Here is an 11,426-nt window from a genome sequence, read left to right as displayed (position 1 = left end):
AAAAATTTTTGAGGATGGCAGTGAACATTAATGAGATAGAGGATATACAAGAGAAATGAAATATAATTGCCGTTGGAGTTCATGATAGAATTGATAAAAAAAAAAACAACCTTCTCCAAAGTGTTACATGGAAACACATTTCTTTCAGAGCATGACGTTTCTAAGCCATGTCTGAAGGTCCAACCAAGGTTTAGTGTAACTAGTATAGAGTTGAAATGACTCATAGTAAAACAAACAAACAAAGTCTGAATGTCAAACTGGAATTTTAATAGACTCTAACACTAACCTGATTATACGCCTAGAATATTAAGGTCAACAATTTTCCAACAGTTGGACAAACTCTTTGATAAAGGAAGCCTACTGCCGCTGAGCACAGCTGCACTGCCAGCCACTGGCCTTAACTTTTTAGAAAGGAGAGTTTAGGTCCTACCCCACCCCCATTCCTCTCCTTTTAAAGAATTGGCATGGTTTGGGCTTATGGTGGGGGAAAAGGGGCTCTATCATAGCTTTGTTACCACTGCCCTCAAAGTTCTGTAACAGAGTGGTAGATTAAAGATGGCCACAAATTCTTTGCTCTTTTTCACATTGAAAAGTGAATACTTTCCTTCCCCTCGAATCTGGACTGGCCTTAGTGACTTACCTGATGAATAGAATGCAGCGTAAGTGACATGCTGGGAGTTTTGAGACAATTTTATAAAAAGCTTTTTGACTTCCACCCAGGCCTCTTGAAATGCTCTCTCTCTGGGAGCCCTGAGTTACTATGTCATTGCTGAAGAGCACGTAGCTGGAGAGGCCATGTGTAGGTCTTCTGCTAACTGTTCCAATGGAGTTCAGCCTTCCAGCCACCATCCAGGCACACCTGTGAGTGAAGCCATCTTGGGCCTCCAGACACCCCCCCTCCCCCAAGTATTACCAAGGGACTTCATATTGATGCCTCCTCGAACAGAAGAACAGCCCAGCCAAGCCTGGGTGGAATTCTTGACCTCTGAAATCATGATATAAGATGGTTGTTATTTTAAGCCATTAAGTTTTGAAGTAGTTCGTTAAGCAGGTAACCAGAACAAATAGTGATGTATTGATCTTTACACTTAAAAAGAGAATGAGGTAGGAAGAAAAAAGGGGTGGACTCATGGGAGGAGTGGAATAGAAGGAGATCATAAATGCCTTGGACACAAATGAAAGATGGGTTAGGGATTTAGAAGACTTAGAGCAAGTTAAAAAAAAAAAATCAGAGTCACAAATTTTTATGAGGCTACTACTGTGATTTAGGGCTACACTCACAACTTGGCCCGACTTCTTAGGGATTCAGAGGGAAAAGAGCAGTAAAGTCTTGCCTCACACAGATGCTGTGAACAGTAATGAATAAACATGACAAATAAAAATGCTTCAAATAAGAGCTGAAAATGCTAAATACGTAAGGAGCAATCTTTGCACCTACTGAAAATTGTTCAGATGATTTCAAATTGAAGGCGTCTCAGGAGAAAGTAACTTTGAAAACACAAACAGGCTTTTACTTTTTGTACTTTTATTGAAAAGGTACATTTAAAAAAATACACAGACATTTTACCATTTACAGATTGCAGATATAGATGCTCTAAAAGAGTTCACTCTATTTTGTTGTTTTATGATACCTCTTGCCCCTGATACCACAAACATTCCAGTCTTGTTGATACCAGTTTAGAAAGGGGGGCATGGGAGCACGACCTGCAATATATTCGGTGAACAGAAAGACAAATTGTTCAATTATAAATTTTTTATCTTCTGTACATTATTGCATTAAGGAGCCACAAAATTATGTAGCATCATTACAAATGAAACAGGTTAAAAATGAAAAAGATAATTACGTAGAAATACATGGATTCATTGTCTCCTTGCAGAATGCACAAGAGGTGCAAAAATGTGCAACTTAGGAAGCTCTTTTTTTCTGGTTGTATACATTTGCTTAGCAACTCAAACTAAAGTGAGGAAGCTACAAAATAAGTTAAACAAAAATAGCAAACAGGTAGTAATTATAGCTATGTTATATGGCTTTCTAGTTCTTTTAAATATCACCAAATAAAACGTGAAATAAACAAAATACATTATCTTTTGTTCTCTTAAAGAGAAAATTCAAAGCTACTTTGCTTCCTAACATTTACACAGCAACTAAAAATGTTGAATTCAGACAAGAGATACAGAACTAGTACTACACAGGATACAACAGTACTTGGGTCTAAAACAGTACACGATCCCTGTCGACAAGAGTACACCAGAAAAGAAAACATTGTGATCCGTTGGTAAGATGGTATCCACAAGTAAGCACTTGTGTTCATCTATTTTTGTTCCACACTAGAATGTGCCCAGTTGGATTCCAGAGTTATTTACAGACGTGTGAGGAAGACCCTAGTTTTCAAGTCTGTCAGGAAAATATTCCTTATCGTTTTCTAAGCCAGATCACACCCATGGAAAAAGAGTCAGAGAATGGTATATAGATACATTGTTTTGTTTTGTTTTCTGACCGATACATTTGCAAGAAACCAATTATCTCAGATACACAGATCGAGTGGGGTGGGGGAGAGGGGCAGGGTGGGGGGAGGGAACAGGGGCATAAAGCCTGGGCTGCTCAGATCCCTAACGGTGGGAGCGGTCCCTAAAAGCACTCTCGAGCCTAGTGATTTCTTAGTCTTTGGAGGCGGGGCTGGGGTGGTGGCTGGGAGAGGTGGAGGGGGGCTGCCACGCCAAGCGCTCCCGCCGCCGCCGCACCCCTCGGGCCCTCCCCCTGCAGCGGCCCCGGGGCGCGGGCCGTCAGTAGGGCGCGAAGAGGATGGAGGCGGGCGTGGCGCGGATGGGCCCGTGGCCGGGCCGCAGCAGCGCGGGGGGGGATGGCGGGCGCCTGGAAGAGCGACGCCGACGGCCGGGGCGGCAGCGACAGCGCCGACGACACCGCGGCCGCCGCCGCCAGGGGCGACGACAGGAAGGCCGGGGCCAAAGGCTTCATCATGTCTTTCTGGAATGCAAGTTTTGCCTAACGGAGGGAGAGAACCGGGAACGGGGTGGGGAGATGGTTTTCAATAAGCACCGCGGACATCTTTTCGCAACACAGACGTTAAGAAGTCAGCTTTTCAAGACCGTGACTCTCAAAAGTCAGGAAATTATTTTCACAAGGCTGGTTTTCAGAGGCTCGTGGCATACCTTTGCTTTGATTTGTTTCCATTTCCACTCTTTTTCTGGTGGCCCTTGCCTCTGGGCACTAGGAAGCGGGCGGGCGGGGGGGGGGGGGGGAAGCCTCTCTGAATAGATACTAAAGCTATTTTGTGCCTCTTCTTCTCACAAAGAAAAAACAAACATACCCAGAGAGTTTCCTGCTTAGATAATGGAGCTCAATCTAAAATTCTGACTACTCGTAAACCACAGTGCAGCGTTGAGAGAAGTTTTCTGGGCGGGGGTATGCTTGACCCTACACTTGTCTCTGAAGAGCTGCACTGGGTGAAGTAACTGGGGTTCAGGACGTTAGGGACCTGTTAAGCGTCATGAAAACAAAGTCAGTGTGCACCTCTCTCTCTGGCCACTTAAAGATTCCCTGAAAAACTGCAGCTAACTCAAATTTCTGTCGTTGGGAAGGATTGTAAGTGTGCTAGAAACGTTCTCTTTTTAAAGGAATCCCAAGGTGGAATCTTCTTGTAAAGTAAGAAATCAATCCTTAATTTCTCTCTTTTGCAATCAGGAGAAGCTTTGCACACTGGATTTCTTTAATGCAGGTAACACCTGCTTGCAGCATCAGATGGAGGCTTTGCAGAAGCTGGGAGCATCGCCTCCAGCTGGCCAATCCCGCTTCAACCTCAAATGGAATGCCACACTGGGCTACGTCCCAGGGAGATTATAAAATCCATCCCTCTGGGTATTTATATGACATCTATTGCTGGCGCCCCTGGGTATTTTTGCAAAGAAACTGAAAACAGCACATATTGAGAGCAGGTAGGACAGGCTGAATACCAACATGCCTGCTAGACAGGGAAAGAGAGAGTAATACCAACACCCACTTTACTTTCTGGAGAAGGGGGGGTGGAGAGGTGGGTGGAGGAGGGAGGAGAGGGAGAGCTCTCTAGAAAGGAGGACGGTATCAAATGGATGGAGTTTTGTTTAAGGAAAGCAAGCCCTCTTCCAGGTTCAACACATGCCAGGATTCCTCAGGATTACTTGTCTTTGTTCCTGAGCCTTTGTTTTTCTTTATATGCTAAGGAAGGTAGTCTTTGGAAAATGTCTTGGTAAAGAGTAAGGTATTAGCTCTTAAAGAGGTTCAGTTTCTCTTCTCTAAAGCAGCTTCCTTCAAGGTGTCCTACAGCAGAGACTAAGCAGTTCCTTCTAAACTTCTAAACTTCTATGAGGGCTACTGAAATTCAAAACCTTTCAGGACCAGTTAGTCCCTAGGCCCTCCTAACCCACAGTCCCTGCCTAAGCCAGGAAGGTGGACCCACGAAACAAGTGAGCAGGTGAGGTGAACTTACTGCTAAAATGCTTGGGCTCCGCTGGAGTTTATTGTAAGGGCTGTATTTCGGCTTCAGTGGCTTCCCTGCAACTCGATCCTTATGCCTTCGGCTAGAAATGTGCTGAAAAAAGTTTGATGCATTAGCTGAATCTAAATGTGAGCTTTACTCCATGTAAAATGTATTTCCTAGATAGAGGTAGCGGGTTGCTCCATTCCCAGTTCTGGGTCCACAGTTCCCAGGTGGTGAGGATTAGATCACCGTGCTCTCAAAATTCAGACCTGCTCCCCACTCAGTTGTGATGCCTCTCTTCCTTTCCTTTCTCTGTAGTACTTACCTGGCTTTGCCTGTTGTTACCGTCGTGACTGATGAGTCTGTCTCCCTAACCACCTTTTGGTCTGTGAAAGACAGGCTGAACATCTTGTCTTCCAGAAGTTCCTGCTCGACTGACTACAAGCTCCAGGTTGAATGCTGTGCTCACCTAGCCCAGAACCATCATATAGATTAGATACACAAGCCAGTGGTTGATGAGGGAGCAGAAGGCTAGCTGAGGACAAAGCAGAAGCTGACACCCTACACCCCCCCCCCCCCCAATGTGATATATGTGACATTCCTCAGGCACTCCTGGCTGCCCTAAAGGAAAAACAGGTGGTTAACTGATCGAGATCACGGTCCTACAGGAGAGGAGTTTCCCTCAGTTCACAAATGTCCTAGTGATTTACAAGGAAGGAGCTTTCTTATCAATAGCCTAACTTCCAGAGACCCAGAACTCAGTTTCCGGAAGCCCTAACATCACCCTCCCCTCCATAAAATAAGGGGAGACTGAGGCAGAAGGAAATGTAAATAAAATTGGAATTTCTTTTTGAACCTGAAGCCCATTGACAAGGACGTGTGTTAGGAGGAACGTAACATTCCTCCAGGAAACTCCCAACTGTCTTCCTGTTAGTGCCTCATTAGAGGGAAAAACAGCCTTGGCTTGACAATCAATAACCAGGCCTCCAGTATCCTGAGAGTCTTCTTTAGCATATGACAGTCCTCTGGACACCCCCTTTGTCCTCACCTCCCCAACTCCTGAGTATATAATCCGCCACGCCTCACAGCCCCGGGGCAGCAGCTCATTCTGCCCACAGGTCCTGTCCCTGGGCTTTAATAAACCACCATTTTGCACCAAAGACATCTCAAGAATTCTTTCTTGGTCATCCGCTCCAGACCTCACCCCACCGAACCTCACCTATAATTTAAAACTTCATTGGTGGTGACCCAACAACAGTGAATACTAATTCAGGATACATTACCTGCTTGAGCTGAATTTCTGAATTAACATGAACATCACAGATTTCACAATGAAATGTCTTGTTCTGTAGTCCTGAGCCCTTACTGCCATTCTGCATCTTTAACCTTGATCCAGGTCTAGGATAGGACTTAATTGGACCAGCCCCATTACGAGCTTCAACCATGGTCTTGTGTTTAGATCCTAAGACAGAAAGAGACATACATTAAGTAAGTAGCTATTTAAGAACTGAATAGATATATGAATAGCTCTCTGTTTTCTTATCTTTGAGAAGTTTATCTTCAGGCCGAATTTCTCATTGCTTTTTTAAAAAATAATCATTTTAATGCTGATTATAAACAGTTTTTATTTATTATAAACAATGACACTGATTATTCAACACATTTTTGTGGTAAAAAATGGGAAAACATGAGTATATTATGGAGAAAATATGGAAAATATAGAGAAGCATAAGTAAGATTACCCTATATTTTCACCACTCAGAGATAACGACTGTTATCATTTTAGTTTTCTTTTTCAGGTTTTGTTTTGTTTATATACTAAAAAATACATATATTTTCAAAATTGGGATCATACTAGTTAAATATCCTGAAAATTTCACACAGCAAATCATATACTTTTTTTTTTTAATAGTTACATTTTAATGACGGTGCACTATGTTCTCTCATGTTGGGTTACTATAATATAGCATTCGACGTTTCCCTACTGAGGGACTTTTAAATTGTTTCTCTTTTTTTCTAAGTGTGTTGCAGTGAACATTGTGCATAGATATTTGTTTTCATCTCTGTCACTTCATCGTAATGAGTTTTGGGAAATCTTAGATGCTTTTGAGAAAATAAAGAACAGAATAAGTTTTATCTCCAATTTGCTTTAAACTTTTGCCTTGCTGTTTCCAAAATTATGATATCCTACTTTTCTTAAAATCATTCCTTTGAGTCAAAAAAGCAGAGAAGACACGGAACAAACCTAACGTCTGAACAACAAAAGATACGGTATTCTGCTGGGAAAAGTTGGGTTTTGTTATAAACACGATTTAAATTCAAATGATAGCTGCTAACCTGTGTTGTGTGCCTCTAGCTGGGACAGGGAGTTCACAGCCACTTTGCATAGTGAACAATACAGTAATTTTTTGGCTTTTTCTTCTTCTGATTCAGAAACAGTACCAGGAGCTCCGTTTGTGCTCTTCGAGGGAGAAGCGGCTGCCCCAGGTGGCAAGGATGCTGTGCCAGATTTGAGGAGATAGGAGCCCCCTTCTGAGCCTGATGGCTGACTGCAACTGTTGACTTTTAGCTTCCCTTTATCTTCTAAGAGAGACGCAGAGAGATCATATTGAAGCTTCATGTACCGTATCAACACATGGAAAATTGACATAGAGGAATTACACATAGAAAATGGATTTCCATATATATTGTTTTAATCTCCAGCACAGATTTTAGTTCATTGAACTTGATTGAAAAAGAACTCCATGCCATCAGTTTCCAGTATCAGCTCACCCCTAGATTATGATGACTTATGAAAAATGACTTTTTTTCTCCCACTGGTGGCAGGTAACTTTCTGAGATCCTTGAGTTGTAAATTATGCTCCAGGGAAGCTTTTCATGAATAGGAAAACCAACTTCTTTCCAATACGAGTACATGATATGATGGTAACGTGAAATAAGTCAATCGTCAATTGTGGTTTCATTTGACTATTCATGCTTTCATTATGACATGGACATGAAATTAAAATTCAATTTTTATACCAAGTTAGCATTTTAACTTTGGGGTATTGGGGTAGAGGTGAGGGAAGAAGCATGGTTAATTTGGGTTATGGTCAGTTAAGTTTTTGCTGCTCTTTGAATGGCAAAGCAATTTATCTAAAATACAAGATGTGGGCGCCTGGGTGGCTCAGTCGTTAAGAGTCTGCCTTCGGCTCAGGTCATGATCCCAGGGTCCTGGGATCGAGCCCAGCATTGGGCTCCCTGCTCGGCAGGAAGCCTACTTCTCCCTCTCCCACTCCCCCTGCTTGTGTTCCTGCTCTCGCTATCTCTCTGTCAAATAAATAAATAAAATTAAAAATAAATAAATAAATAAAATACAAGATGCAAAGATTTAATTCATTATACTTATGACTACCAGTCTAAATTATGTTTTTTTTTTTTAAGTAAACTCTACCCTCAATGTGGGGCTCAAACTCACGACGCTGAGATCAAGAGTCACATGTTCTACCAGTTAGGCCAGCCAGCCACCCCTAAAATAGTCTTAAGTTTTAAGTAATGACGTTAACCATAAGCACAATATGAGGATTAGCCAAATCATTTATAGACATCTTGGCATTTTGATCATGTAGCTACTAAATGTTCTAATTCTCAAGGCCCATGCTGCAAGCTATAAGGAGGCTCAGAGTGACTTTAACAGAATTTCACTCTTCAGGGTACATTTGCTATTCAAGACAGGTTCTGTTCAGTGGCTCCTTTGGGAAAGAAATTGGAACTTCTTAGGCAACAGCCTAATCCATCACACATTTAAGCTGAGTAGAGCTGGTGCTCTCAGAAAATGTCTACTGATGTGCTGATAGAGTCTTATTAATGAGGGGAAGGAAATTAAAACTGAAAACTTATTTGTTAATTGTCCTAGCTAATTTGGAACTGTGTGCCATGGGCCTGGATCACCAAGAGGGAAGGAGTGACTGGAGGAACTGCAACATGATAGTGTGTGTCTGTTCTGCAGATGGGGCAAAGCCAAAGGTTTCATTTGCATCAAAAATAATGGGAGATCATATTTCTACCTGTTTGATTTTGGGATCAACAGTTGATTTCCATCCCTTTTTCTGCATTGAATCCATCCAGGTCAAGACTAGCGGGGATTCTATAGATGAATTCCAGATCTGGATGGTGTTTGGAATAAGTAAATGCTCAGATTCATTTCTTATCCTTGGGTTTCACAATTTATATTCCTTTTCAGCAAGTTTATTAAAACTTCAGGATGCCATGAAGTATGATGGAAAAGATCTTAGACTCTTATTAAACTGACTTTCATAGTATGAGAGAAGGAAATAAAATCAATCTTCTTAAATGGTAACAGTAAGTAAATTAGATTGAAGATTATTTCAGGCTTGGAACTCTCTCATCTATAAGGATCCCTCAGACTGATTTTACAATATTATAGAACTCACAAAGCAGTGAAATAATTCAGTAATCTTAACATTTGCACCTATAGAATTACTCAGTTTCTTGTGATGGAACTCAAGTTATTGCAGAGCAAAATCTTTGCTTCAAGCATTTCATAAGATATTTCATATAAATTTCACCTAAAGAATCTGACCTGTTTTAGTCATTTACTCATTCTCTCTCTTATTTGTATTTATTTTATTGTCCCTTATATTGATCTCCCTCATATACTCTTATTTATATAGAATGTTACAATTTACAAAGTGCCATCATTTACATTATCTTATTATCTGTCACAACAAACTTGTGAAATAGGTAAGGCTGAAAATAATTATTCCCATCTCAAAGATGAGAAAACTCAGGCTCATCAAAACTGAATAATGTCCCACAGATTAGTAGGTGGCATAAATGAGCATGAGGTTTTCTCTAACTATTCACTGGGTAGTGTATTCATCTTCCTGCACAAAGGGTGGACTTCATGTGGCATTAACATTATAAAAGGCATACAGTGGTCACTGGAGATGTGATAAAGCTATTGCTTTCTTTAGTTTTAAAGCATATATGCCTTCAATGAAAATATCTAGCCTATTCAACAATCATCTGATTCAGAGAAGATGGACAGAATTATCTTTTTCTCTCTATTCCTATTTCTTTAAGAAAAATTAAACAGATTTCCTTTCCATATCTCCTTTTCAAAAGAGGTCATTTATTCATTAACAAATGAATATTAACAAAATGCTAATTGCTGACAATGTGCTAGACACTGAAGAGAATAGTAAATAAAGTAGGTATAGACTAAGAAAATAGAAGTTTAGCAGGGAAAATGAGATAGTCACTCAGAGATCTCTAATATATGACAGAAACGGGTAAGAGGCATGGGAGCATGGAGCAGGAAATGATTTCTTCTGGTTAGGAAGGGAGAGGCATTCTTCATAAAGGAAGTGGTATTTTGGCCGGGTTTTGAAGGTCAGATTTAGATAAGCACAGGATGAGGTGAGAAGGAACAGGAAGTGAATGGTTAGAGGTGGAAACATGAGGAGATGCTTAGGTGTTAGAAAGCTTGGGGTTTGCTTGCTTAATACCTGCTAGCTCAGCACAGATGATGGCAACAGGTGTAACGAGAGATATTATTATAAAGGTGAGTTGAATCAGAAGGTAGAGAATATCTTAAAACTTGTGAAATGGATACTAAGGGAGGCCATTTTGCTTTAAAAATATTAAGAGATATGGTATCTTTACATAAATCATGTTTTACTTTTTATCCTCTAGACAGGCCAGAGTCTTAAGCTTTGTGAATACAGGGATAAATTTTGACCCTGAAAACGTGTAAATGGTTCCATCATATTTAGGAAATTCTGCCATTGGATTGATACTAGTTAGTCGATAAAGCAGATCCTAAAATCATCAATGCAATAATATATTTAAATTTTGGCATTCTTTCTGGATGTACAAATTTATAAGCTTCAAAGCTTAATTTTGTTATTTCTCATTTTAATTGCTTTATATTTTTATCAAAATCCTTTCTGTTATTTTTCTTTTCTCGTTGGCATTTTTTAAAGCCTCCTTATTTTGTGTATTTGAAAGTTTAATGAATGTACTGTTTACTTCTGTTTCTTTTAATAAAGATGCATGTCATCTGGAACTTCTGGTTAATGTGAATTCCATTTTCAAGTAGTCCCTCACCTAGTGTTAATTAGCAGGTCTTCTGACTGTCTTCATTATTTTCTGATTACTCAAATGCCTTTTTTAAGGTTTTATCCTATAAGACTTCGAAGCAAAATTTGCTTAGCTACATCAGAATTGTCCTTTGTAACAAATATCTGTAATTTATGCATCCAAGTGAATTTAATTCTTCAAAGTAGCTGTCGTGGAAGGTTCCACATTGATTTACTTACTTCCCAAAGTTCTAAGCATTTTGAAAACCTCCCATTTTGGAACTGTTTTCATATCTAGTTGATAACTATGTGAAGGAAATCAGTCTTCAATATTTATTCGTCACAGTTATTTTTTACTCCAAAACTTTAGTCAGATTAACCCACCTGTTCATCAAACTTAGCGCTATATCACTCAAAACACAGCTTCAGAGGACAAATAAGCTAACACAGAAGATGAAAAGAACATGCCAGAAGTTCTGGAAGCAGTTTTCAGAAACTAATCCTGTTGGTAACTAGAAGACTCATATCCATATATAGGTCTTAATTTAAAAAAATAATCAAAATAATATTATAACTACATTGTAGATCTTATATTTTGAAGTAGAACTTTGGAACCTAAAATCCAATTTTTATGATTCCACTTACAAGGTTACTCTTTAGTTTAATGTTACTAATATAAGTTTTTTCTAACTAGGTTTTAATGGTTTAATAACAGATACATATTTTATATAATAAATTTATGTTCAATGTAGAAAATAAAGTCATACAAAAAACTTTTAAAAATCACCCATGATTCCATCACCTAAAATAAACTTTTTCCATAAAGCACCAGATGGTAAAAATATATTAAGCTTTGTAGGCCATACTG

General features: G+C 39.8%; 1 protein-coding gene across 1 annotated transcript in view; it reads right to left on the bottom strand.

Annotated features, from left to right (window-relative positions):
- Positions 1 to 2,739: 2,739 nt before the first annotated feature.
- The window catches only part of ZNF385B (zinc finger protein 385B), a 384,484-nt gene continuing 375,797 nt past the window's right edge, over positions 2,740 to 11,426 (bottom strand). The window contains 5 exon segments of the mRNA XM_032407112.1: positions 2,740 to 2,859; positions 2,861 to 3,004; positions 4,485 to 4,586; positions 5,759 to 5,937; positions 6,813 to 7,058. Coding sequence (XP_032263003.1) covers positions 2,785 to 2,859; positions 2,861 to 3,004; positions 4,485 to 4,586; positions 5,759 to 5,937; positions 6,813 to 7,058 — 746 coding nt within the window. The 3' untranslated portion in view covers positions 2,740 to 2,784.

This window comes from Phoca vitulina, unplaced genomic scaffold (genome assembly GCF_004348235.1).
Source record: "Phoca vitulina isolate PV1807 unplaced genomic scaffold, GSC_HSeal_1.0 scaffold1, whole genome shotgun sequence".
In the NCBI taxonomy this organism is placed as follows: domain Eukaryota; kingdom Metazoa; phylum Chordata; class Mammalia; order Carnivora; family Phocidae; genus Phoca; species Phoca vitulina.
This window is presented reverse-complemented; position numbering and strand designations above follow the sequence as displayed.